Source organism: Clarias gariepinus, chromosome 16 (genome assembly GCF_024256425.1).
Source record: "Clarias gariepinus isolate MV-2021 ecotype Netherlands chromosome 16, CGAR_prim_01v2, whole genome shotgun sequence".
Classification (NCBI taxonomy): Eukaryota; Metazoa; Chordata; class Actinopteri; order Siluriformes; family Clariidae; genus Clarias; species Clarias gariepinus.
The window spans coordinates 21,352,586-21,379,509 of NC_071115.1; the positions used below are offsets into that span (position 1 = coordinate 21,352,586).

The 26,924-nt window shown below is 38.6% G+C and overlaps 1 protein-coding gene across 1 annotated transcript in view; it reads right to left on the reverse strand.

Annotated features, from left to right (window-relative positions):
• Window positions 1-5,951: 5,951 nt before the first annotated feature.
• tfap4 (transcription factor AP-4 (activating enhancer binding protein 4)) overlaps window positions 5,952-26,924 on the reverse strand; it is a 41,536-nt gene continuing 20,563 nt past the window's right edge. The window contains exons 4-7 of the mRNA XM_053515275.1: window positions 24,144-24,314; window positions 23,417-23,566; window positions 9,572-9,739; window positions 5,952-9,222 (exon numbers count right to left, since the gene is read on the reverse strand). Coding sequence (XP_053371250.1) covers window positions 9,073-9,222; window positions 9,572-9,739; window positions 23,417-23,566; window positions 24,144-24,314 — 639 coding nt within the window. The 3' untranslated portion in view covers window positions 5,952-9,072. The remainder of the gene's footprint in view (window positions 9,223-9,571; window positions 9,740-23,416; window positions 23,567-24,143; window positions 24,315-26,924) is intronic.

The following is a 26,924-nucleotide window of genomic DNA, read 5'->3' on the forward strand; positions in this document are numbered from 1 at the left end:
CTAGAGGAAGCATGTAAAGGGAAAAAAGCAGTGGGCCTAAAACAGAACCCTGTGGAACACCAAACTCAACTTGAGAACATGAGGAATGGTCACCATCTAAATCTACAAACTGATAACGATCAGTCAAATAGGATCTGAGCCATAAGAGGGCCGTTCCCTTAATTCCTACTACATTTTCTAATCTGTGAAGGAGAATACTATGATCAATAGTGTCAAAAGCTGCACTGAGGTCGAGTCACACAAGTAAAGTGACACAACCCTGATCAGAGGCCACTAGGAGGTCATTTACTACTTTAACGAGTGCTGTCTCTGTGCTGTGATGAGGCCTAAATCCTGACTGATACAGTTCATGTATGCTATTCCTATGTAGATATGAACATAGCTGCTGTGATACTACCTTTTCCAGAATTTTAGAGATAAACGGGAGGTTTGATATCGGCCTGTAATTGGAAAGCTGACAGGGGTCAAGGCCAGGTTTTTTGATTAGTGGTTTAATAACTGCTAATTTAAGGAATTTAGGAACATACCCACTGCTGAGTGAACAGTTAATTACTTTTAACAGTGGTTCTGTTATTGCTGGAACTATCTGCTTGAGAAAATGTGTCGGTATTGGATCTAATTCAGAGGTTGACGATTTTGAAGAGGAGATGAGTGAAATTAGTTCACTCGCTTCAAGGGGAGTAAAGTATTCTAGGTTCTGATGTGATGTGATTAATTTATCATCTGTATTACTTAAATTGTCTGGTTTTAAAGCCTGATTTTTTTGCCTAATATTTATGATTTTGTTATTGAAAAAGTTAATGAAATCCTCACTACTGTATGTTGTTGTTGTGGAGATTTCTGCAGTGGTCTTGTTTTTTGTTAATTTAGCTATGGTATTAAATAAAAATCTAGGATTATTTTTGTTATTTTCTATAAAAGTGGAGAGATACATTGACCTAGCAGCACTGAGATCTCTTCTATAGTTCAGGATGCTCTCCTTCCATGCTATTTGGAAAACTAACAATTTAGTTTAACGCCATTTGCGTTCTAATTTCCGAGCAGTTTGTTTTAGAGTGCGTGTGTGATCGTTATACCAAGGAGCGAGTTTCTTATCTCTAATCATTTTTCTTTTAACTGGAACTACATTATCTAAGCTATAACGAGGTGTTAACTCTAGATATTCAGTCGCTTGATCGAGTTCTGTGAAATCAAATGGCGATCCAATCAAAGTTGATAACTCTGGAAGATTATCGATAAAGCTCTGTTTGGTATTTGATGTGAATGTAGGCGGTAGCGCGGTGCTGTGCGTACATTATTACTATGAGACACTTTAATCGAGACAAGACAGTGATCTGATATAACTTCAGACTGTGGAATTGTAATTATGTTTCTTATACTTAATCCGAAGGATAATATTAAGTCCAATGTGTGACCTGTTTTATGAGTGGGTCCAACTACACACTGATTTACTCCTACTGAGTCTAGTATAGACATAAATGATGTTTTCAGAGGGTCTTCTGGATTCTCAAAATGAATATTAAAATCTCCAGCAATTAACGCTTTGTCTACGGAAACGACAAGGTTTGAAAGGAAATTAGCAAATTCACAGAGAAATTCAGAGTACGGCCATGGGGGTCTGTAAATGATGATTAGCGGAATCGTCTGAGCTGACTTTATGTTACTATAGAGAATTTCAAATGCATTAAATTAAATTAAATCTGTGTTTTTGCACGATAGCCAGATTATCATTGTAAATAACTGCGACACCTCCTCCTCTACCAGTGTCAGTCTGTGTCTGACGAGTAAATGAGTTTGTGCATGTTTGTGTGTATGGTGTGTGATTCAGTGTTTTAACATTTGTGATGTGTGTGTAAGACATGTGACTTGTTAGTATGTGTGCATGTTTCTGCATGCTTGTGAGAGAGAGATGTGAGTGTTAACATTTGTGATGTGTGTAATATACGAGTGTGTTTGTGCGTGTGTATGTGTTTAAGGAATTGTCACCAGTGTTGGGTGTAATGCGTTACAAAGTAACACATTAGAGTACTTGGATTACTTTTTTAAATGTAACGAGTAATTTAACGCGTTAGGTCTGTAATTTAAGTACAGTGGAACCTCAGATTACGAGAAACACGGTTTACGAGTGTTCCGGAAGACGAGCAAAGATTTTTAATAAATTTTGACTTAAAAAACAAGCGTTCTCGTGGTTTACGAACAACGAGTATCATGTATAACGCATGCGCTTCTTGTTTTGACACAGAGCGCCGCGTCATCACAACTGAGCTAACGGTTTTTCTCTCTCTGGTGCTGCGGGGAAATCATTTCCCCTGCTGGGTCTTAGTGCTCGTCTCTTACTGGTATAATCAAGATCCGTGTGTGTGTGTGTGTGTGTGTGTTTTTCTTTCTCTTGCGCTGCAGTGTGTGTGTTATGTATGTGCGCATAATTTGACACCACCGGCTCACACACAAACACACTCTCTTTCTCTCTCGCCTTTACTGTATGTCAGTGTTTAAGTGTGTGTGTTGTGTGTTTTTCTTTCTCTTGCGCTGCAGAGTGTGTGTGTGTTCTGTGTTCGCGCACACACACTCTCTCTCTCGTCGTTAGTGTGTGTCAGTTTTTGTGTGTGTGTGTTGTGTGCGCGCGCGTAATTTGACACCGTGCCGGTTCACACTCTCTCTTCTCTCTCTCGCCTTTAATGTGTTTGTGTGTGTGTGTGTGTGTGTGTGTGTGTGTGTGTGTGTGTGTGTAAAACAGAGAGAAGATGCTTCACTCACACACAACCGCCACGGTTTTAAGTTACACCCGCGCGCGCACACAACACACTCAGCAGCGCAGGAGAGAGAAAAACACACACAGTGCCTGTGCGCATAAATGGAAACACTTATCTGTCGGGTTTATTTTTACTTTTTTAAGGTAACATGCAGGTTAATTTGTTTTATTTTTTTACTTTATATTATGTGTTAATTATTTTTATGTATTAATTTTTTTGGGCTGTGGAATGAATAATTTTTATTTCCATTATTTCTTTATGGGAAAATGTGCTTTGATTTACGAGTGTTTTGGAATACGAGCCTGCTTCCTGAACGAATTATGCTCGTAATCCGAGGTTCCACTGTATTAAGTTATTTTTTACAAATGTAATCTGTTATCAAGATAATTTATGTAATCCGTGAGCCAGACAGCAGTCATTCCCAATCCGTTGGTGTGTGTGAAAAGTCGTCCTACAAGCCCCGCCCCGATAAACCACCCTCACCCTCCTCTGTTATTCCTGCTGTTATACCCCTATCTCACCTATGCAGTTTGACTATTCGGGACCGACGCGCAGAAAGGTGGAAACCTAATCACAGTGGCTAAACTCACGGTGAATCATGATGAACCGTAACTTACGGCCACCGTGCGAAACCGCATAGGTGAAATAGGGTTATTAGGAATTAACAGATTATGGGCCAAACTTTACTGAGTGATGATGGTAGAATAATTATAAAGGTCTTGACTAAAACAACATGCATAAAGAATAATCAAGGAGTTTTCATTTTCTGCAATGGAAAAGTACTCTAACTAGTTACTTTTATCAGAAAGTAACGCTGTAATGTAACTGATTACTTTTTAAAGATAGTAATTTTGTAATGTAATTACTTACTTTAAGAAGTAACGTCCCCTCCTGTTTAGTTAAGCCCATGACATGCAGTGTAAAAGCAAGAGGGTCCTGCGCACCCTATAGTGTTTGGGCCCTAATAATTCTTAGGAAAACAAAAAGGGCCCTTCACATATTAGGGCCCTTCACATAGGGCTGATGTCATAGTGCTTCGGCCCTAAAAAATGCTTTACCCTCGAATGTTGACTATGACTGCATTCCGAAATGTACTTCACCGGGTGATTCCTACTCCCTGCTCTGTTTGGGGAATGCGTAGACATCACTTTCCCCATGCGTTACCATGGTAACATAAGCCCCTCAGATACCAGTCGCTGCTGCCGTGAAAATTTCACACTATATTAATATGATGGAACCTGAGTGATGACCCAGTGCAGACCAAGTTTGTTTTTTGGAAACTGGTTAAAAAAAATAAATAAATAAAGTGTTTCCCAAGCTAAATAAAAAGTAGAAATACAGTGGAACCTTGGATTGCAAGTGTAAAAAAAACAGTAACACACATGAAACACAGGCAGTAGCCATAGCACAGGTGTAAACTCAAACTTGAAAAGCAAACCACAAAAAAAAAAAAGAAGTATGAGGTTAGTCAAATAATATTAAGTATGATCTGTGTTAACATACATTTTTAACCACTTTAAGCATCAGTTTGCTTATAATTCTATAATTTAAAATAAGTTGAATTTCAAGCACATCAATATAAAAATATAGTTGCAAGCAATAATGACGGGCCCAAGCACCCTGTGCCATCACCACCCCAGGGGCACCGCACAACCTGTGTGTTATTTGAGTGTGTTAAGCCATCGCCACCTGGTTGCACCACACAACTTGCACACATCACATACTATACAGGGCTGATGTCAGTTTGGGCTCTAAATATTTGTTGAGTGTGTTAGTGTGTGTATGTGGGTTTGTTGCCTGTTTGTGTGTGATGTGTATGTGTTTGCATGCGGGTGTGAGAAACAAGAGTGTTAACATTTGAGATGTGTGTATGTGAGATATACGAGTGTGTTTGTGTATGCATGCGTCTGTGTAAATGTTAACAGTTGTAATGTGTGTGTGATACAAGTGTGTTTGTGCGTGTGTGAGAGATGTGTACTAGTGATGTGCGGGTCGTCTGGTAACCCGCGGGTCGGGTTGGGGCGGGTAAAGAAATTGTCACTTTATTTGCGGGGCGGGTCATTAAAACCAAAATTAAATAAAAAAAATCCATGTATGTTGCGTGCAATTCCCTATAGCCTATATTAAATATTTGGCAATATCTATTTTCATATTTTATTAAGTTCTTTGATAAGGTTATGTCACGTGACAAGTCACGAAAGCACCAAGCAGCTACCGCTGCCAGTCACAACAAAAACAAAGAAATAAAAGTGAAGATGGAAGACGAGGTGCGGGAGAAGTTCAGGTCGGGAATTTACACCATTAAAAGAAAAAAAGGTCAGGCTGCTAAATCTAATGTTTTTGCATTCATTTTTTGCACAGCGAACATAAAAACACTAAATGAACATTTCCGTATGATAATGGAAAAAAAAAATGTCAGTGGTTATTTAGTGTAGGTGGTATACTGTAGGCCTGTCCTATACAAATCTAAAATTAAAAACTTGTTTAGGCTTGATTACAAAGGCTGCGTTGTAAATGTTTAAAATGTGTATCATTATCTTTTTCATTATCTTATTAATATGACCTGATTTATCATTTATATTCATAATCATAAGTTGTTGCCAGTTTACAGGGCAATGTTTCCAAGCACTTTCAGGCTGAAATAAAGGCTGTTTTCATTCGAATTACAATGCCTAGTATGTCTATTTACTGGTCGCGGGTGCGGGGCGGGTTGTAAAAATAGATACAGTAGTGCGGCGCGGGCACTTCATAAAAGCAGGACCCGCAGGTTGGAAAAATACCCCACCCGCGCATCACTAGTGTTAAGATTTGTGGTGTGGATGTGTGTAGAATATGCTGTAGATGCTGGAAGAAAAATCCTCTACAATTTTGCATCCTCAATGTCTTTAGATATCACAGCAGCCCAGTTTGGTGGCAATCATGAATTCCCTAGGGGGAGTACATAAAAATCCATTGGGTGCGCCAAATAACCTGGCCTACTGCTGAGCTGAGCCCACAGGACATGCAGTGCGAAAGTTGTTCGGCTCAATGAGCTCTAAATATGTACAGAGTTTCGTGTGTCTATGTGGATGTGTATGTAAGCTAAGGCCCTGAGGGCCCCTGCCATGCCAAATACCCGAAGAAAAAAAAATCCTTTGGAAAACAGGAGGGTCCTGTAACAGTGCTCGGGCCCTAATAACCAGACAGTGCAATGTTAACTTGTAAAAAACAAAGTACAAACTTTATTATTCTGTCTTTACAAAGGCACATGCCTCTTTTCCCCAGTTTTCTTTTAAAAAAATTAGAACAAAATATAACAGCTTCTCAACAACCAAATGGGACAGAGAATTGAACAGAAGAAAACAAAAAAACAAAAACAAAAAACAAATACCACAACAGAGGTGACAGATAAAGAGGGAGGGGAAACAAGTCTAGGACTTAGGAGATGGAGACATACCAAGAGTCAAGAAGGGTTCAACAGCTGCATGGTTTGGACTCTCAGCACCAAGAGCTTCAATTTAGGAGGCATCTCTCTTTAAAAAGTAAGTGCTTTAAATCCATATTTTTTATAAACTTTTGGTTAAACCCTCACATACACATTCCTCTTACAGTCTTTTTTTATAGTATTTTTACAGACATCTGAAAGTATGAATTTGAATTAAAAAAAAAGCAGACACCCTGTGGCTTTGATACAGAAATTGATGAAATTTAAGCAACATCTGAGCTTTCACGCATACAGAAATACAGCAAGAAAAAAAAAGAAAGCAAACATTTTTTTATAAGTCAATCTGACCATCACTTGAATAAAAAAAAAAATCAAGTGACATTTAAGTGACTGTGTGTGTATGTGTGTATATGTTTGTGTGTGTGTATATATACATACATACATACACACACACACACACACACACGCAAACACATATACACACACCTCTCATACTTGAAATATATATATATATATATATACATGTACACACTTTCATACACACACACACTGATCAGCCACAACACTTATATTACTGCTAGGTGAACTGAATAACATTATCAATTATATAACAGTAAACTGGTCACAGGATCATGGGAACCAAAGGTTCACCTGTGGTTTTGGGGACCGAAGGGTAGCCCATCCACCAGTCACGCAGAAAAGCCGATGCAGCACAAATTGCTGAAAAATAACAATGGCAGATGTCTTAGCAAGGTAGAAAGATATCAGAATGCAGAGTGCACAACAGCCTCCTGCATATGGGGGTTAGCGGGCACAGAGTTCAAAATTGTTGATCTGGCCTCCAAATTCCCCAGAACACAATCCGAGCATCCATGAAATGCACCAGACAAACAAGTCAGATTCATGGAGGCCCTACCCCACCACCCACAGAACACAAAGGATATGGCACCAGTGCCAGAGGTGCCCAGGAGGCACAAGGGGAACATACAGAATATTAGGCTTAATGTTTTTGGTTGCGGTTATGGCTAATTGGTGTGTGTGTGTAATATACAGTATAAAATCAACTCCATCTTTTATCTGCCTGTTCTTTTAGAAGCCCTGCTTCTCAGCCATTAACACTGATGCTTGACTGGCTAAGGGCCAGAGAAAGCCAACATGCTGACAAAATTTGGTAAATTCTGAAGGAAAAGGAGTTTGTCAAGCAGCAAGTGGTTCCCTGTTACATTAGGGCAGGCATAATATGTTTCAGTCAAATTTACTTACAGATGTCACATCTGTTCCTAAATCTGAAGAATACTAAAATAGCATTTGCAAAACATGAACCTGGTGCTAGGACATTTTGGAATGTTTAAAATGATCACCCATGTTCATGGCATAGTGGCATGAGAAGGGAGAAATAGGATAGGGCAAGACTGGTAATTTGAATTCTTGTCACCTACAGGCCAACTCCAACTTGGGTAGGATGTCATGCAGTTAGCACTCCTTTATTCCTCCTTCTCTGAACATTGGGATGCATCAGACAGCCCATGCAATCATGCAGCTTTAATTAAATGAGATAATGCTTCATAAGATTATCTGCCCTGTACCTTAAAAGGGTATAAAAAATGCAAAGAAAAACAAAAAACAAACATTCTAGAAAGCAGAGTAAACTACAGAATCTATAGGGCAAATGTGTACAATGTTAAAAGAAAAAGAAAAAAAAAAAAAAAAAAGAAAACCCTAAGTGCAGAGATTACCAACAGCATAGGTCAGAGAACTGACCAATTGGGGAATTAAAAGAAGCGCTTCTGTCTTCAAAGGGAACACACAAGCAGATGGCTGTACAGGGAGCTGCATAGAGTGCTTATGGGCTTTTAATAAATATGCTAGTGCTACTGCCACCCTTTCTTGATGAGAGCCTGACCCTCAGGCAACCAGTGGATGCCAGCACAGCAAATATGCTCCAAAGCAGAGCCACACAAAATGCAAATACATCTCTCTGCAGAGCACCTACTAGTTAGCTTATTGAAGTTTGTCAAATAAAACAGACAAAATATTAGGCCAGCATTAGGAGCAACATAAAAGAGCTGAGTGTTTGATATGGTGGTAGGGATGCATTGTCAACATAGTTTTATTGTACAAGGAACCCAGCCCAGCTGAGTGTGAATGACGGCAGGGGCACATTCTGCTCCCTCCCTCCAAGATTTGTAACAAAGTGCACAAAACAGGTATAATCTTTCGCTTTATGCAGAGGAGCATTGCTGGGACCAGAGGCACCTGAAATGGATTCCCATGACACACGTTCTCATGTCAATTACTCTAAAAAAATTTTTTAAGCCAATGGAATAGTACATCTGGCTTCAAATGTTGGGTAAGCTCACAGTGGTGCTATAAAGCCTCCCTTGGTTAGACAGAATGGAGGGTTGCTCGGAGTATTTAAAAGATTTAGTAGATGGTTGAAAATGTAAGAGAGACGGGTTGGTAGATATAACTTTCCCCTGTTAGAGAAACTTACAGAAGAAAGGAATGGATTGTTGAGAGTAAGGCCCAAGAAACTGTTCACTCTATACACAAGCAGTAAATAAATGGAAGAACACAGAAGCCATGTCAAAGTTGTTTGAGGCTGATTCATTTCAACATTAAGTACGGATGGAACAGAAAATGCTTTGGATGCACATCATGGGCCAGAGTGATAAAATAGTCTAGTGCACTGTATAATAGTGGGTATAATAGTCCAAGTGTAGAAGTGGGTGAGATGGTAAATTTGCTATTTAGTTGTGTTTGTTCATAGAATCTTTGACTAAATTATTTCATTACCCTATGGGTTTGTATGCCTATATGAAAAAGAAATAATGAGAGGGAGTGAAAGAGTCTTTAGGAGGCCCTCCATATGGCCACCATGGTTGACTGGTGCAATTAACAGTCCTCAGAACCTTCATTGTCTGAGGCAGTGTCTGAGTCTGCGGTCTCATTCAAGATGCGGCCCGGGGTGACGATGACTGCCCGACGCTGCTCCTCCTCAGGCACACCCATCTTCTCCTGTGTGCCCTCAATGTGCTGGATAGCCTAAAGACCACAAAACAATACTCTAAACGTATGGTCATCATGCACAGTTTTATGTGCATTACGTCCTGTGACTCATATATCAAACTCAGTCAGGTTATTTCTGTCATGTGTCAAGAGCCCACACACCACTGCTACCAGCATTGTGCTTAAAATATACCACTTCTTTTTAGCAAGGTCAAAATTGGATAATAAGATGAACACTTGTTTCAAAATGTATTTTTTTTTGTGCAACACTATTATAGTGCCATACTTATCAGAAACCAACATTAAACCCAATATTGTGTGGGTACCCCGTTGTGCAGGGGTAATGTCAAAACTACACATTGTGTCCCGTGTAAAGACTCTCTACCTGCACAATGGTGTCCAAGTTCTGTCGCGATGTCGACGCTGTGTTGATTACAGAAGCAGGGCCCATGGTTACCACTGTAACATGATGGGGAGGAGGTGGCAACGTAGGGGCAGGAACAATAACAGTGGTGTGATGGGTGGGGGCAGATGGTGTGGCTGGAGAATATGCCTGGGGTGAAGAAAAAAAGTATATATATAGAAAGACTGGTTAAAACCACATGTCACAGATGTGAAAATGTATGCAAAGAACATTTTAACAGTAATTAAATATTAACAAGAAACTAAGCCCCATAAAAGAAAAGAGGTGATAATCTAAATCCTAAAATTCACATTGTAAATTAGAATATTAAAACTAATTGAAAAACACTGAGTACAAGAGTATGAGCACACACAGCACTCAATACTTGGTTGGGGCTCCCTTTGCATGAAATGGTTATCAGTTTGTGGCACTGCTGAAGTGTTATGGAAGCCCAGGTTGCTCTAATAGTGGCTTTCAGCTATTCTGTGATGTTGGGTCTGGTGTCTTGCAGCTTCCTCTACACACATACTGTCTATGAGGTTTAAGGTCGGCGAGTTTGCTGGCCAATCAAGCACGTTTTTAAAAGAAGGTAAAAGTACTTTTGGTAATATGAGCAGGTGCCAGGTCCTGCTGGAAAATGAAATTGGCATCTCGATAAAGCTAGTCAGCAGCGAAAAGCATGAAGTGCTGCACTGATCTAGGACCTAATAAAATGGCTTCCCAAACCACCACTTAGTTATCCCTGTTCCTTGTGCACCTCTTTCAACCACAATTTTTCCTTCCATATAACTTTCCATGAATGTGTTTGGATACAGCACTCTATGAAGCCAGGCTCTTTACCAATGACCTTTTGTGTCTTCCCTTTCATGTGCAGGGTGTCAATGATCGTCTTTTAGACAACTGTCAAGTCAGCAGTCCAACCCCCCTAAGTGACACCATGAGTCACCAACATTAAATTTTTCCACAATATTCTAATTTTCTGAAATACTGAATTGAGAGTTTCCATTAGCTGTAAGCTATAAATCATCAAAATAAAAATAAATCTGTATTTGGTTGCTGTTTATAGTGATCATCTATTTACTATGACACTTCTGTAGCCCTTGCATGCATGCAATTTAATATTTCATGTAAACTCATGTATTCTTAAAGTATGCAGTCCATCAAAAACCTTTCCACTGCCATCTGGTGGATATCGTCTAATATAAGCCATTAGGAGTATATGCAAACACTGATATAAATTTTTTTCCACAAACAATAAACTATATCAGTGTTTTAGATTAATTTATTAAATGTATGCACACATTTATTACTTTAAAGCTAATATTTGCATATGCAACATAACATCTAATTCTTGGGACAAGAAGTTTTTCATATTTCTAATGCTATTTCTGAGACAAACAGGGATGGAACTTTAAATGTAGGAAGATGCATTAACTTCTCAGTTGTGCATTTCATGTTACAAAAGATATCGTTCTTATTTACTTGTTTAGAAAAAAAAGATTTACTTATTTGTAAAACAAAAATAGTAAGAATGCCATCTATAGCAAATTGTACACTTTTAAAAAAATATATTCTTTGAATATGCCTTATGTAAAATAAGAAATATTTGCACAATTTGTAATACATGGTACTGGTAACTTCCCAACTTCATTTTAGTACATTTTAAAATCTATATAAAGTGTAAATAGAGTATTTTTTTTATTGTAAGAAGAAACGGACAAAAAAAAAATTTAACTGTAATTTATGAAGTTCTTATATAAGGTTTAAAAAAAAAAAATCTAGATTCAGATCCAGGGTCCAAAATTTCACTACATTTTCTGGCGCACAGGAGCAAGAGGTTAAGCTGGGTGGCAGGTCAAATTTTAAAGTACATGTATACATTTTAAAAATGGGTACAGGCATGAAACAATACTGCATATAATGTACATCAATACAGTTTAACTAGATCCTATTGCCATCTTAGGGTTTTTGAGACATTTCTTGCCGCCTTAATGTGCTTTAAAAAATAACAAATTATCCTACATTGTATTTAATACTTTAGCCTAATTAAATAGAAACAAGAACACTGCACAACATACAGTAGTGAGGACTTTAGGAACTTTTTAAATAACAAAATCGTAAATACAGTAGTTGATCAATTGGAATGGTTATTACCGTCGCGCTCACCGCCGTGTAAAAACGTCAGCGGCCAAAATAAATCAGTTGCATTTCAAAGTCATTCGTAAAATGGCCGCCAGGTGGCGCAAAGTGACATTTTCGCTCGTTGCCGTAAATACAACAGTGACCGTTATACAGCGTATCTCTGTATCAGTTTATTGTTATTTAAGTTCTGGATTATTTCAGATACTTTAAACACATTGTTGGGTTGCTCATGTTGGCTCATATGAGATGTAGTTTACAAATGAACACCTGGTTGGGTTATTTTGACCCAACAACTGGTTTATTCATTATTCTTTCCTTTCTCCAAATATCAGCCTGCAGAATGTTTGAAATATTACTGTTTATTGTGTTACAGGTGTAGTTTTAAGAGTTGTTTAGGCAGGAATGCGTGTGTATACAGCTCAAAACCTCCATCAGTTATTAAAGATAGCGGCTATTTAGAAAACATGCCCAGTGATTTCTGAGCTTCAGGAAATCTCCCGGCGCTCTGCGCATAACACCGGGCCAACTCATGTCGGAAAGAATTTATAAACGGTTTCTAAACGTGGGCTATTGTTTTTTTACTTATAATATTTGTTAAATTTAATTTAAATAAGGTTTGGGCTCAGGACTTTGATTCGGCATCGTGATTCTCCTCTTTAATTTACTCCATAGTTTTAATCAGCGCTCAGCCGCATGCATGGAGTTTTCCAGAGCGCACCGGCAGAAGTTGACTAATGATTATGAACGCGTCGGGAAAACAGCAAGCAGACTGAGTCTGACCATTTAAAAAAACGTTTGCGGTTATTTTCTGACGCGCTCAAGTTCACCAAAAACAATACAGAACAGCGCAGCTTACAACACTTACAAAATCACAACACTTACAAAGTCACAACGTTTTTTCGTTATTGTGAGTGCGCTTAAATAAAAGTTGAGTCTTATAAAGGCATGTAGTCTTATATAGTTTTATTATATAGTTTTTGCACATTAATCTGACAGTTTTTTCATCCTGTCACGGCGTGCGCCCAAATCAATATCGCTCCTCGCTCACTAGTTAGGCGGCCTCCCCTTCAGACATGCGAAGCAGCGGGACCGCAGAATTACACGACTGGTGAGCTATCGTTGCTATCGATGCCCCGGCTTGCACTCCGCGCTATAAAATACTCGGGGTTTGTTGGGCTACAGTGGATTTTACTACGCGCTGTGTATGCGGCGCGCGTGCAACAACGCGGAAGTGCGGCATGCAAGCAGGGCAAATGGAACGCGCCCCAGTAACTTTAAAGGAGCGAGAGGTGGGAGGGGGGGCGGTACGGCCATCCGCGGAGAGCAGAGTCAGCGCGAGCAGACGGATGGCCATTGCACTCACACCGCATAGTAAAATCCACTGTAACCCAACAAACCCCAATCATCACCAGCCGTGCCTTATTCCGTCATGTCATGTGGGCATTATAAGCTTTGTATTGAAAACTTCTAACTAAAAAGTGGCAGCTGGCACGCCTAAAAATAGACGCAGGTTATTTTTTTAATAGTTTAAATAAAAACCCTCCGATTTAATTTTCTATAGTCTAAAAAGCGCTCAACCGCACGGATAGTTTTCCCGAGCGTGAGGAATTTTTTTGTGCTAAATAATGTTTATGCAGTATAAGAATTCCTATTAATCCTGGGTTGTTCTTTTAGTGTCACTATAGTGCTTTACAATGCCAGACAACATTCAAATACAAATTATTCACCCTCCCTAGGTGTGAATCGGCTGTTCTCACCTATACATTCAGAGGAACTAAAATGCACTTCTCCCCACTTTAAAAACCTCTTGAATCTGAGGCTCTTCTGGGGACTTTCAGTGATTTAAATTTGTGTAATTTTAATCTCCTGGATTTTAGATTCTAAAGTTGACATTGTTACCTTTTTTAATCATTGGAATCAAAGAACTTGTTATTTTCCTTATGATAGCATAAATTGCATTGTTTTTAATCAGTCTATACACAATAATATTATTTGGTATTTATTTATTTATTTTATTTTTTTTAACGGGTATGGGGGCTATCTTGGTTCATTAATCTCCGTGCCTGGTTTAGGTTTAGTATTCAGTGCGCATCTGTTATATTACAACTATCATAACACTCAAATACCTTTTATTGGGGGTTAAGTGACTGATGTGCCTAACATTTTTCAGCTGAGCCTTTGTTTCACTGAAAACGACCGCGACACCCCTCTCTCTATCACACACACACACACACAGCCGACCAAATCATTAGCACGTCCCTCCCCCAAACAGCACAGACAATTACTTTCTATCCATTTACTTACACCTGAACTGAGTTGTTTGAGTAACATGGGTCGAACCCGTTACAAATCATAACAGTCTCCTGCATTTCGTTCTCATAATAACGCAAAAACACAAGCGGGGCTGAAAGACCGACATCTGCTGACACAGTAGAACGTCCTAACACTGTTTTAATTTTATGGTAATTTATTTCAGTTAATAAATCTACTATAAATTTAAAGAACACAAGAAATAAGATGACACAAATCCATACACGCTTTTTTTCTAATTACAAGTGATAGAATCAAAAGGCTCACTGTGTTAACATTTATTGTGCTAAAATTTGATCCTAATAAGATTTGATTTAATTTGAATTTTAGAACAGTGGCAGCTGGAACACCTAAAACAGATGCAGGATTATTTTTTTTATAATCTAAATAAAAATGCTTTTTTAAACGTGGGCTATTGTTATTTACATGCAATATTTGTTAATTTAATTTAAATAGGGTTTGGTCTCCGGAATGTTGAGCATCAGGATCCTCTTCTTTACTTTCCTACGTAGAATCAGCGCTTAATCGCACGCATTAAGTTTTGTAAATTCGTTTGATGTTTAATAGTAAATAATGACCCCCGTTGCGCTGTACCACCGCTCGGAAAACCTTATGAAATACAAGTTTAGGACAATTATGATGATCTGCCACGGCGTGCGCGTGTGATGGGTGTATGCCCAAATCTACTATAACTACTCCCTCACTCCGTAGGCTCCCTGAATAGGCAGCAAAGGGGACGGTGGCGCCTATTTGTGCCGGGTGGCGATAATTAACGGTAATATGATCTCGGGCTTGCTCCGCATTATAAAAGCAAGGCGCAGAGGTTTGTCTGAGGTCTGGGAAGTACGTGATGTAATGGAGAATATAAAAAAAAGCATGTCAGTGGGGAGATGTGACGCGGCCCAGGGACTTTAAACAAGGACACTAGAATTCCGCCCTTTGATCTCCGCGCTGAGGACAGCGCGAGAAAGAGCTGCGCGAGCTCCCGCGGCATCTTCACTCCCGCACCGTGCCCGCCCTCGCAGCCCTGCTGCCGAAGAGGAAAAGTGTGGTTAGGTTTTTTGCGTCAGCGAGAACTTGCGCCGGCCATCGACAGCGGGAGATTATGTATCCAATGTTGTAAACATTAAAGCACTTTTTGTAAGTCGCTCTGGATAAGAGCGTCTGCCAAATGCCTAAATGTAAATGTAAATGAGAAGCGCCGTCACGAGGGAGCGTGCAGGAGCGCTGCCTCTGCGTGCTCAGTTCTGCCACTCGCACCAACACTTAGCATCAGCTGTGTGCCCGCATGCCAGTGTGGCACAGCCCCCGGAACTGCACATGCACAACCTTTATCCCTTTCTTTCCTTTCTCCCTCCTTCAACACTTTCCTTCCCCATTTTACCTAAATAAATTACCCTTTTCCCGTAAGACCTCGCCTCGTGTCCGTGCTTTATGGTGCCGCCCGTGCAACATGGGTCGAATCCGTTACAGATCATAACAGTCTACTGCATTTCATTCTTATAATAACGCACAAACACAAGCGGGGCTGAATGACAAACATCAGCTGACGCAGTAGAACGTCCTGACAATGTGATAATTTTTATGGTCATTTATTTTAGTTAATAAATCTACTATAAATTTAAAGAACACAAGATATAAGACGACACAAAACCCTACACGCGTCTTTTCTAATTACACGTGATAAAATTTAAAGGCTCACTGTGTTAACATTTATTTTGTTTAAATTTGATCCTAATAAGATTTAATTTAATTAAAATTCTACATTTGTATCGTCATTTTAGTTCTGTGATTATAAATTTGTTTAACTACAATGTTTTACTTGATTTTATCCGCTACTACGTGCAGTTCTAAAACTCTGTGTCTCATTAATCCAGCAGAGAATGAACTAAGGCATGAGGCGTCAGCCTGTAGTTATATAGCGCCACTCAACGGTTAAAGCCAGCAAACGCACAAAGCCAAACGGTACCGCCGAGCGCGGCGACGGTAGGACCTACATTCCGATTGATTAACCACTGTATGAGGCAAAAAAATTACAGGCTTTGAAACCAGACAATTTAAGTGATATAGATCAGTGGTTCCCAAACTGGGGGTCGCAGAATAATTTCAAGGGGTCGCGAGAGGGATTAAAAAATTTTCTTTTTTTGTGATTATAATACACACTTTTCAGTATTACAAGTAAATGCTTTAAATAAATATTTTCTGATTTGTAAAGATAATACTGATTGAGTGTGTGTTTAAATTGAGTGTTTTTTCGCCATGATATGACATCACTGTGCAGTGACTGGCTCACTAGTTATTGCTCCAGCGCACAACTGTGAAATGTGAAAAACGCAACTGGCAGATATATAAATTTGTTTTTCGCAAATCTAAAAATGTTAAGGAAATTGTGGACAGTTTGCCTGAATCATCGGAACCATGTACATCGACCAAGCAAAAGAGCAAGACCCCGTCAGACCAAAGTAGGAAACGTCGGAAATATTAGGAAGAATTCATAAAGTGCAGTATCAGTATTCACTAATCTGCAGTAGCAGATGAATACACAGAGTTGTCCTGTGCAGTTATGGATGTACTGCTTCAATTTGGATCTTCATATTTGTGTAAGCAGTCTTTTTCCGCTGTTACATATATAAAAAATAAATACCCATCACGTCATGATGTCGAAAATGATCAGCGTGTAGCTGTATCTACCATCAGGCCATGAATGAAGCTTTTGTGCTGCCAAAAACAAGTACACCTTCCCATTGAAAGGTAAGCCAAAATTATTTGAATGTATAGTAAATGTAGTCAAAATACTGTGAACAGCTTATGTTTATTGCTTGTTTTTGATAGTGGGGGTTGCGAGATCTTGTCGATCTTCAATTAGGGGTCGCCGGCTTAAAAGTTTGAGAACCACTGATATAGATGATGAACTAACCACATCACATCAGAACCTAGAATACTTTACTCCCCTTGAGAATTAACTAATTTCACTTATCTCTTCTTCATAATCGTCAACCTGTGAATTAGATCCTATACCGACACATTTTCTCAAACAGATAGTACCAGCAATAGCAGAACCCCTGTTGAAAATAATTAACTCTCACTCAGCAGTGGGTATATTCCAAAGTCCTTTAAATTACCAGTTATTAAACTACATAAAATCTACTACATCTACATAAAAATAGCCTAAACGAACTGTATTAGTCAGGATTTAGGCCCCATCACAGCACAGAGACAGCGCTTGTTAAATTAGTAAACAACCTCCTATTGGTCTCTGATCAGGGTTGCCGTCACTATACTTGTGTTACTCAACTTCAGTGCAGCTTTTGACACCATTGATTACATTATTCTCCTACACAGATTAGAGAATGTAGTAGGAATAAAGGGAACGGTCCTACCCTGGCTCAAGTCCTATTTAATTGATCTTTATCAGTCGATCGTCAATATAAATGGTAACTATTCTGCATGTTCTCAAGTGGAGTTTGGTGTTCACAGGGTTCAATTTTAGGCCCACTGTTTTTTTCTCTTTACATGCTTCGCCGGGGCAACATAATTCGTAAGTATGGTACAGTAAAACCTCGGACTACGAGTATGTGTATTATATATATATATATATATATATATATATATATATATACACACACACACACATACATATACACACACACATACATATACAAACACGCACTCACCTAAAGGATTATTAGGAACACCTGTTCAATTTCTCATTAATGCAATTATCTAATTAACCAATCACATGGCAGTTGCTTAAATGCATTTAGGGGTGTGGTCCTGGTCAAGACAATCTCCTGAACTGCAAACTGAATGTCAGAATGGGAAAGAAAGATGATTTAAGCAAGTTTGAGCGTGGCCTGGTTGTTGGTGCCAGACGGGCCGGTCTGAGTATTTCACAATCAGTTACTGGGATTTTCATGCACAACCTTGAGGCGGATGGGCTACAACAGCGGAAGACCCCACCGTCATCTCCACTATAAATAGGAAAAAGAGGCTACAATTTGCACGAGCTCACCAAAATTGGATAGTTGAAGACTGGAAAAATGTTGCATGGTCTGATGAGTCTCAATTTCTGTTGAGACATTTAAATGGTAGAGTCAAAATTTGGCATAAACAGAATGAGAACATGGATCCATCATGGCTTGTTACCACTGTGCAGGCTGGTGGTGGTGTAATGGTGTGGGCATTGTTTCAATGCCACGGGCTACCTGAGCATTGTTACTGACCATGTCCATCCCTTTATGACCACCATGTACCCATTCTCTGATGGCTACTTCCAGCAGGATAATGCACCATGTTACAAAGCTCAAATCATCTCAAGCTCAGATCCCCAGATCTCAACCCAATGGAGCATTTTTGGGATGTGGTGGAACGGGAGCTTCGTGCCCTGAATGTGCATCCCACAAATTTCCATCAACTGCAAGATGCTATCCTATCAGTATGGGCCAACATTTCTAAAAAAAAATGCTTTAAGCACCTTGTTGAATCAATGGCATGCAGAATTAAGGCAGTTCTGAAGGCGAAAGGGGGTCAAACACCGTATTAGTCTTGTGTTCCTAACAATCGCTATCAAATATTATATTAAAACATAAATTCATAGGTTTATCATCATCAAATATATTAATATTATAATGAAGCCTAGGCACGAGACAGCCGTCAAGACCATTAAAACAAATTCTTGTATAATGTTTATTTTGTGACACATTTATTTTTCAGGGGTTTGTCATGAATATGCAAAAAAAATAATTTATATATAATAAAACTAAATATTTTTTATAATAAAAACTTGGACTAAACTAATTTTATTATAAAATAAACAATATAAATGTAAACATGTATTTGAAAAAAATATATATTTCTATTTTTTACATACAACATTTATTTTCATATTGCTTATTTTATTGTCTCATGTAATTTGTAATTAACCAATAAACCATTAACCTATGAATTTATGTTCTAAAATAATATTTGATAGCGATTATGTGGGGGAGGGGGGCAATCCATGGCAGGGGGGCATTTCAGTGCATAACATGTGTTACAAAAAAAAAAAAGCTCACTCTTTCCATTTTGTCAACCCATCGAAGCAGTTGTGATCAGTGTTTCTACTGTCGATGCATATCGCCTAACCGCGTAATAATCCTAGACAACTCAATCCAGCCATACTACTCATCAACAACAGGTGTGCTTGAAGAACCAACTCAGCCAGATCGTAATTAGCACGATGATCTCATCTTAGATGTGTCTGTTCATCTCGGATCTGTCAAGCAACGTACAAAGAACGGACCCCAGGTTAATTTGTTTTATTTTTACTTTATATTTTGTGTTAATTATTTTTCTCTATTTTTTTCGGGCTGTGGAATAAATAATTTATATTTTCCCTATTTCTTATGGAAAAATTTGCTTTGCTTTAAGTGTTTTGAAATACGAGCCCACTTATGGAATAAATTATGCTAGTAATCCGAGGTTCCACTGTATTAGTTTTCATTGTTATGCTTACTTATACTTAAGTTGGTCAAGTGAGCAGTAAACCGTGAAAGGCCTTGGTGCGATTATAGATTCCCGCCTTTCATTTGACACACATGTAGATAATATACCAGGGTAGTATTCTTACACCTCAGAAATATTTATAATAAAGGTATATATGGTCACTAAACGATGCAGAAAAACTAGTTCATGCTTTTTTTTCACCTCTAGGTTAGACTATTGTAACGCCTTATTGTCTGGTTGTTCAAGTACAGTAGGTACTCAAGGGGAATGTCTATTACTGCTGGGCACTCTGTCGCGGCAAAACAGCCAAAACAAATCAGTCGCAATTTAAATTAATTTGTGAAATGACTGCCAGGTGGCAAAAAGGGACTTTTGTATCATTTTGCTAAACGGATGCAATAATTTTGTTTAGACAGACTCTCTCTTTCTTTCTGTCTATTGTTATTATTAAAGAAAACAGCACAAACAACATTTAAACTAGCTAATTAAGTTCAATATTTTATTAAATTTCTTGTGATTTTTTTTTTTTTTTACAATTTTTTCCCCTAATTTAGTTGTGTCCAATTCCTCCCTGTCACTAGGGGGCTCCCACATTAAGGCTACTACTACCACTCAGTCAGGAGGGCCGAAGACTATTACTAGATAACCGAACCACGCGACACCAGCCAACCGCATTTTTCTAAACTGCTCCCTAACGCACCGCTGTGGGCGGCATAACACACTTGGAGGACAACACTATCCACTCCGTCCGCGTGCTCAAGCTCATAGACACCCCTGATTGGCTGTAAAGGTGATTAAAGTGGAAACACGAAGTATCTCCCCTCTAAGAGAGCTCGGCCAATCAGCTCTGTCTAGACCTCCGGCTGCGAGAGGTTACAGCATCACCCGGGAATCAAGCCAGCGATCTCCGTATGATAGGGTGAGCACTTTACCACTGCGTCACTCGGAGGCCCTAACAATTTTATTTGTACAAAGGATAAAGAGTTATATAGCTTCTGTTTGTATTGGTTTATTGCTATTATAAAAAAAAAATATTTAAAAGACATCAAGGTTTAAATATAGAAATAACTGGAAAATAGACTTTCAGAATATAACAGAATTAAAAAAAAAAAAAAAAAAAAAAAACAGTTCAATCTTTAATATGATACAGTTATAGTATAATATATTGCGGCTGTGTGACGCAAATGTTTATTTTATTTTGGTCTTTGATGTTAACTACACAAATCAGTATCTTGCCACCTGGGAGTTTTTCCGGCATACTGTATATCACTTTGATGGAAATGAGTCCTCATCTGTTACATTTTCGGTGACAACAGTTTTTTCAGCACACATTTAATCAATAAAAAATTTATTATAATTGTCCTTCTTAATTTCCTATGTAGTCTAATTAGCGGTCAACCGCACCCATAGTTTGAGAGCGCAGAGGAATTTTGTTGTACTATAATCAGGGCTTCTTCTTCCTATTTATTTTAGGTTGATGTTCTTTCAGTGTTACTGTGTGTGCTTTGAAATGTCAGACACATTCAAATGCAAATAAATTGCCTCTCCACAGGTGTGAAACAGCTGTTCTCACCTATACACTCGGAGAAACTGAAATGCACTTCTCTTCAGTTTGCATAGTTTCAGCAAAGTGGGGAGGATCTTGGATCTTGCTTCAGGCCTCTTCTTAAATTTTGTAAATTTAAAAGCTTCTGGATTCCAGATTCTTAAATTAACATTTTTTCCATTTTTAATCACTGGAATAAGATTTTTCTTATCATAACATGGGTTGTATTGTTTTTAATCACTCTACAAAAATTTTAAATTTTATTTTAAAAAAATCAATAAATAAACCAAATAAAATTATTCCATTTGTATTTTTCATTTGAAAAAAAAAAAGGCATTCAAAAAATCATGGGTTGTGTATTGAGCCATTAAAAACAATAAAGGGCGTGTTATGATAAGGAAACTTTTAATCCCGCGGCGCCCTTCACTTTTCCGAATTCAGATAAACACGCGCGTCGATATGAGAGATTTATATAAAAATTTCTCTTTCCCAGAAATACAACAAACACAAATTGTTTAATAGGAGCTGTTTTAGCGGCGCTGTGCGAAATGCACGCCGATGTGAGCCGCTTTATATCAATCATAATATACTAACATTTTTGCTGTGTAGTGGACCGCACACAACCTCTCGCGAGCGGGCCTTTCTCTAAATACGCCGTTTTAACAGGGGTGGGGCTAAGAAACACCGCACCAGCAGAAGTAGACTAATAATTATGAATGTGTAGAGGGGGAAAAAGCAAAGAAACTGACTGGCCTATGGTTTCGGCTATGATGAAAGTGATCATGTCATCTCTGCAGCAGTGAATGCGCAAATAATTCACGTTTCATACGAATTACATAAGATGATATTTTTTTCCCATTAGTTTATATAAAAGCAGACTTTCAGAATATAACATTAGATATAGTGTTCAATTAGTGTAACAATTTAGCATTCTATAAGTATATATTTTTCAAGTCTGTGAGGCGAGTATACACAGAGTTTCACCGAAGCTCAAGGTTACCGAAACCGATTTGCTTTTATTATTTTACAACAATGTTTTATATTATAACGTTTTTTCGCCATTGTGCGTGCTCTTAAATAGAGTCTTTTAAAGGCTATTTAGCTTATTTATACAAATAAAATTTAACTGAACTAATTAAGTACTCAACACCTCTCGGAACACCTTCAAGATTGTAGAAAAACATTTCAAGTAATTATGCTTTTAAGGCTGAATGAGCGAATGCAAAAAGTGTACAAAGCGGTCATCGAAGCAAAACGTGGCTACTTTGAAAAAGCGAAAATATAAAATGTACTCTGGGTCATCATTTTTTGACTACATTATTCCATATTTGTAGGGATGCACCGAATGTTCGGCAACCGAAATTATTCGGCTGAAAATAAGTAAAATAAGTAATAAGTAAAAAGGCTGCATAAATTTTGCCGAACAATGACGTTTTTATTGACGCGATCAAATAGTAACCCGCGCAGAGTGAGAGGCGCGCGCTTTATGCAGCAAACATGTCAGCAGTGTGGAAGCACTTTAAAGTGTCAGAGAAAGAGGCAAAAACGGCCATTTGCAGACACTGTTCTGCTGAATTGTTCAGATGGGGTGCATCTGCAAAAACGTACAGCACTTTAAGTTTAATTTATCACTTAAAATCAAGACACCCCGAACATCATGCAGAGTACGAGAAAGACACGGCGGCGGCTACGGCAACAGCAGCAGCGAATCCACATTTTTTGCACTATTTAATGCACATTTGTTGTTGTAGACATACAGAGTTACATTCTTTCATTAGTAAGTTATAGCCCTAACATAGGCTATTCAAGAAGGGAGGCTTCAAAGATGGCCAAATAAAAATATTTTTTTATTTTACTAATTTATTTATTTTAAGTTATATTGTGCTTTGTTTGTATAATATCTGCTGGAATGTTTTTTAAAAAAAAGGTTCAGTGTTAAATAAATATTTTGAAATTGTATTTTTGTTATTTGATTTATTTTTCTGAAAAGCAACACAAAATAGTAAAAAGCTAATTTTTACTATTTAATAAATAATTAATATAAATTGGCAAAATAAATGGGAAAAAATGCGAAACACCGCGTTCGGTCTTCAGCCTTCGGCCAAGCATTTCATTATTGTTCGGCTTCGGCCAAGAATTTCATTTCGGTGCATCCCTACATATTTGTTTTGTCAGAATTTCAAGGTCATAATTATTTTAATACAAGATGTTAAACAATAAAAAATAAAAACACTAAAGGAGAATTTCTGAGTTAGCGTATATACACAGGACAAAATGCATAAATTAACAAAGACAAGTAAAGATGGATGTAAAAGTGTATGAGACTATGCATTCACATGTCTGACCTGTGTACTACGAGCAGGAGTGCCCTCTCTATCCAGTTGTTCCTGCTGCTGTAGGCGAAGCAGAGTCTGTGTCTGCACATGCTGCTCCTGCACCTGCTGGGCAATCACCTTCAGTTTCTCGGGGTATAGGTGAGCATCCAGAGATCGAATCTGTTACACAAAAATACACACTTTAAATAAAAAAGTATAGCGCCAGCAGAGAAATTTCATAAAGAATAAAACATAAAGCATGATTTTAACACAGATTAAGCAGTGCAACTAAATGTGTTATCCACCAGGCAGTACAGTGTAGTTATATTTAATTGACATGTAAGTGATCTTAAACCATTTTCATGAGCAAGTAATCCATAACCCATGAAGCAGTGCAGAATTTGCAACCACTCTTGCCAGGCCGTAAGTGAACAAAAGTATAAATTAATTGAGTTATTATTGCAAAACGCTGACTAATCAAACAATGGCAATAGTTCATTTTTTGGTCTAATAGAAAGTATTTTTTTCTGGTATGATTATACCATGATTAACTGCCTTTAATACTCAGTCAGCTTGTTCTACACTCATTATTAACTTCATTAGACTGTATTGTTTTGGCTGGTGCACAAGCTCTACTCTCTTTTAAGCATTATAAATTGATAATTTTATCAGACTCAGATGCAGAAATTTATAGTAAATTTTTTTATATAATTACATTTAATTAAACAGCCAGAAAGCGTCAAAAAATGACCCTTACCTGTTCCTCCAACATCATGCGCACTGAGCGTTCTTTTTCCAGCTGTTGCCGAAGTTCAATCATTTCTCGCCTCAGGTCCTCCACCTTCTCTTCCTCCAGAATATCCGGAGAGCCTATACCTTCATCCTTCTCCTCTGCACGTCTTCTCTTTGGGGATGAGCCACTGAACTCCTGTACATGTGGAATGGGGTGGGTGGTGGTGAAAAGAAATTGAAGAATCAACACTGTAAACTAGGGCTGAAACGATTCCTTAAATAATTCGATTACAAAAAATGATTGAGGCAAAATCTTCTGCCTCGAAGCTTTTTTAATCAATGTTAATAGCTTGCGTTGTGTTTCTGCGCAATTATTTGTTAAGCGTGACACAGCGCGCTTCCGGATGTAAGCCGCCACTAAACACCGACAAAGAAGCGCTTACGTCACCCAAAAAAATGGACGAAGGTGCAAACAGTTAGCTGTGTATTGATTTGAGGAAGCGTTCTGTTGCAGACTGCAAAATGGAAGGGCGCGATAGAGCAAAGAAGGCAAGAGAAAACTACAGAAATTGTCAGTAGAGGCTTATGTTATGCCTGAGCTATAAATTATGAAACTTTTAGTTCTGAAAGTTAAGTTGTGCAATTTAGTGTTTTTGTATAATTATTCATTTTAATGTGTGTGTTACGTGCTAAAATGTAATCGTAAACCATAAAAACTGCAATTTGTAAACCATAAACCTATGAATTTTCTGTTCTAATATAATATTTGATAGAGATTTTGTGGGGGCCAATTCATGGCAGAAAGGCATTTGTTGTGTGCCTTAGTTTCTTGATACTTAAAGTCATTAGAAATGCTTTTTTTTTTTTTTTGCATCGGAGAAAAGGCTTTAAAATAAGAATGTATGGCGAATATATATATTGTGAATAATGACAATGTTTATTTTTGATAAAATGCTGTATGCATTTAAAAAATAAAAATTGATTTTTCTAGAAAGAAAACCAAGTAATCTTTGTTTCTCATATATTTTACAGTGCTATTTAATCAAGCAAACTTAATGCAACCACCGGGGGGCGCAATCCAGTGTCTTCTTGTGCCAGTACCAAGTCTGGATAAATGCAGAGGGTTGTGTCAGGAAGTGCATCCGACGTAAAACATTTGCCAAATCAATGATGCGAATCACGAATATAATTCCCATACCGGATCGGTCGTGGCCCGGGTTAACAACAACCGCCACTGGTGCTGTTGACCTACAGGGTGCTGGTGGAAATTGGGCTACTGTTGGTCGAAGAAGGAGAGGAGGAAGGCGTGTTCGAAAGCAGAGAGAGAAGAGGAAAGGCAAGAGTTTAGGAGTGATAGTAGGGACTTTGAATGTTGGGACCATGACAGGGAAGGGAAGAGAGTTAGTTGATATGATGCAGAGAAGAAAGGTGGATATACTGTGTGCCCAGGAGACCAGGTGGAAAGGTAGCAAGGCTAGAAGCTTAGGATAAGCGTTCAAATTGTTTTACCATGGTGTGGATAGGAAAAGAAATGGAGTAGGAGTTATTCTAAAAGAGCATATGAGGACTTGTATGCTAGGCTAGACAGTAAGGAGGGAGAGGGGGATCTGTACAGGTTGGCAAGGCAGAGAGATAGAGATGGGAAGGATGTGCAGCAGGTTAGAGTGATTAAAGTTAGAGATGGAAATGTACTGACAGATGCCAGGAGGGTGATGGGAAGATGGAAGGAGTACTTTAAGGAGTTAATAAATGAGGAAAACCAAAGAGAACAAAGAGTAGAAGAGGTGACTGTTGTGGAACAGGAAGTAGCAAATATTGGTAGAAGTGAGGTGAGAAGGGCGTTGAAGAGGATGAAGAGTGGAAAGGCTGTTGGTTTTGATGACATACCTGTGGAGGTATGGAAGTGCTTAGGAGAGGTGGCAGTAGAGTTTTTGACAAGTTTGTTTAACAAGATCTTGGAGAGTGAGAGGATTCCAGAGGAATGGAGGAGAAGTGTATTGGTGCCAATTTTTAAGATAAAGGGAGATGTGCAAAGCTGTGGCAATTATAGAGGTATAAAGCTAATGAGCCAGACAATGAAGCTGTGGGAAAGAGTAGTGGAAGCTAGGTTAAGGGCAGAGGTGAGCATTTGTGAGCAGCAATATGGTTTTATGCCTAGAAAGAGTACATCAGATGCAGTATTTGCTTTGAGGATGCTGGCGGAGAAATACAGAGAAGGTAACAGGGAGTTGCATTGTGTCTTTTTAGATTTAGAGAAAGCGTACGACAGGGTGCCAAGAGAGGAGCTGTGGTGTTGTATAAGGAAGTCTGGGGTGGCAGAAAAGTATGTTAGAGTGGTGCAGGATATGTATGAGAGTTGTAAGACAGTGGTAAGATGTGCTGTAGGTGTGACAGAAGAGTTCAAGGTGGAGGTGGGTCTGCATCAAGGATCGGCTCTAAGCCCCTTTTAGTTTGCTCTGGTGATGGACAGGATGACAGATGAGGTAAGACAGAAGTCCTCATGGACTATGATGTTTGCAGATGACATTGTGCTCTGTAGCGAGAGCAGGGAACAGGTGAAGGAAAATTTGGAGAGGTGGAGGTATGCTCTGGAAAGCAGAGGAATGAAGGTTAGCCGCAGCAAGACGAAATACATGTGTGTAAATGAGAGGGACCCAGGAGAATCGGTGAGGCTACAGGGAGCAGAGGTAAAGAAGGTGCAGGATTTTAAGTACTTAGAGTCAAGAGTCCAGAGCAACGGAGAGTGTGGAAAGAAGGTGAAGAGGCGGGTACAGGCAGGTTGGAATGGGTGGAGAAAAGTTTCAGG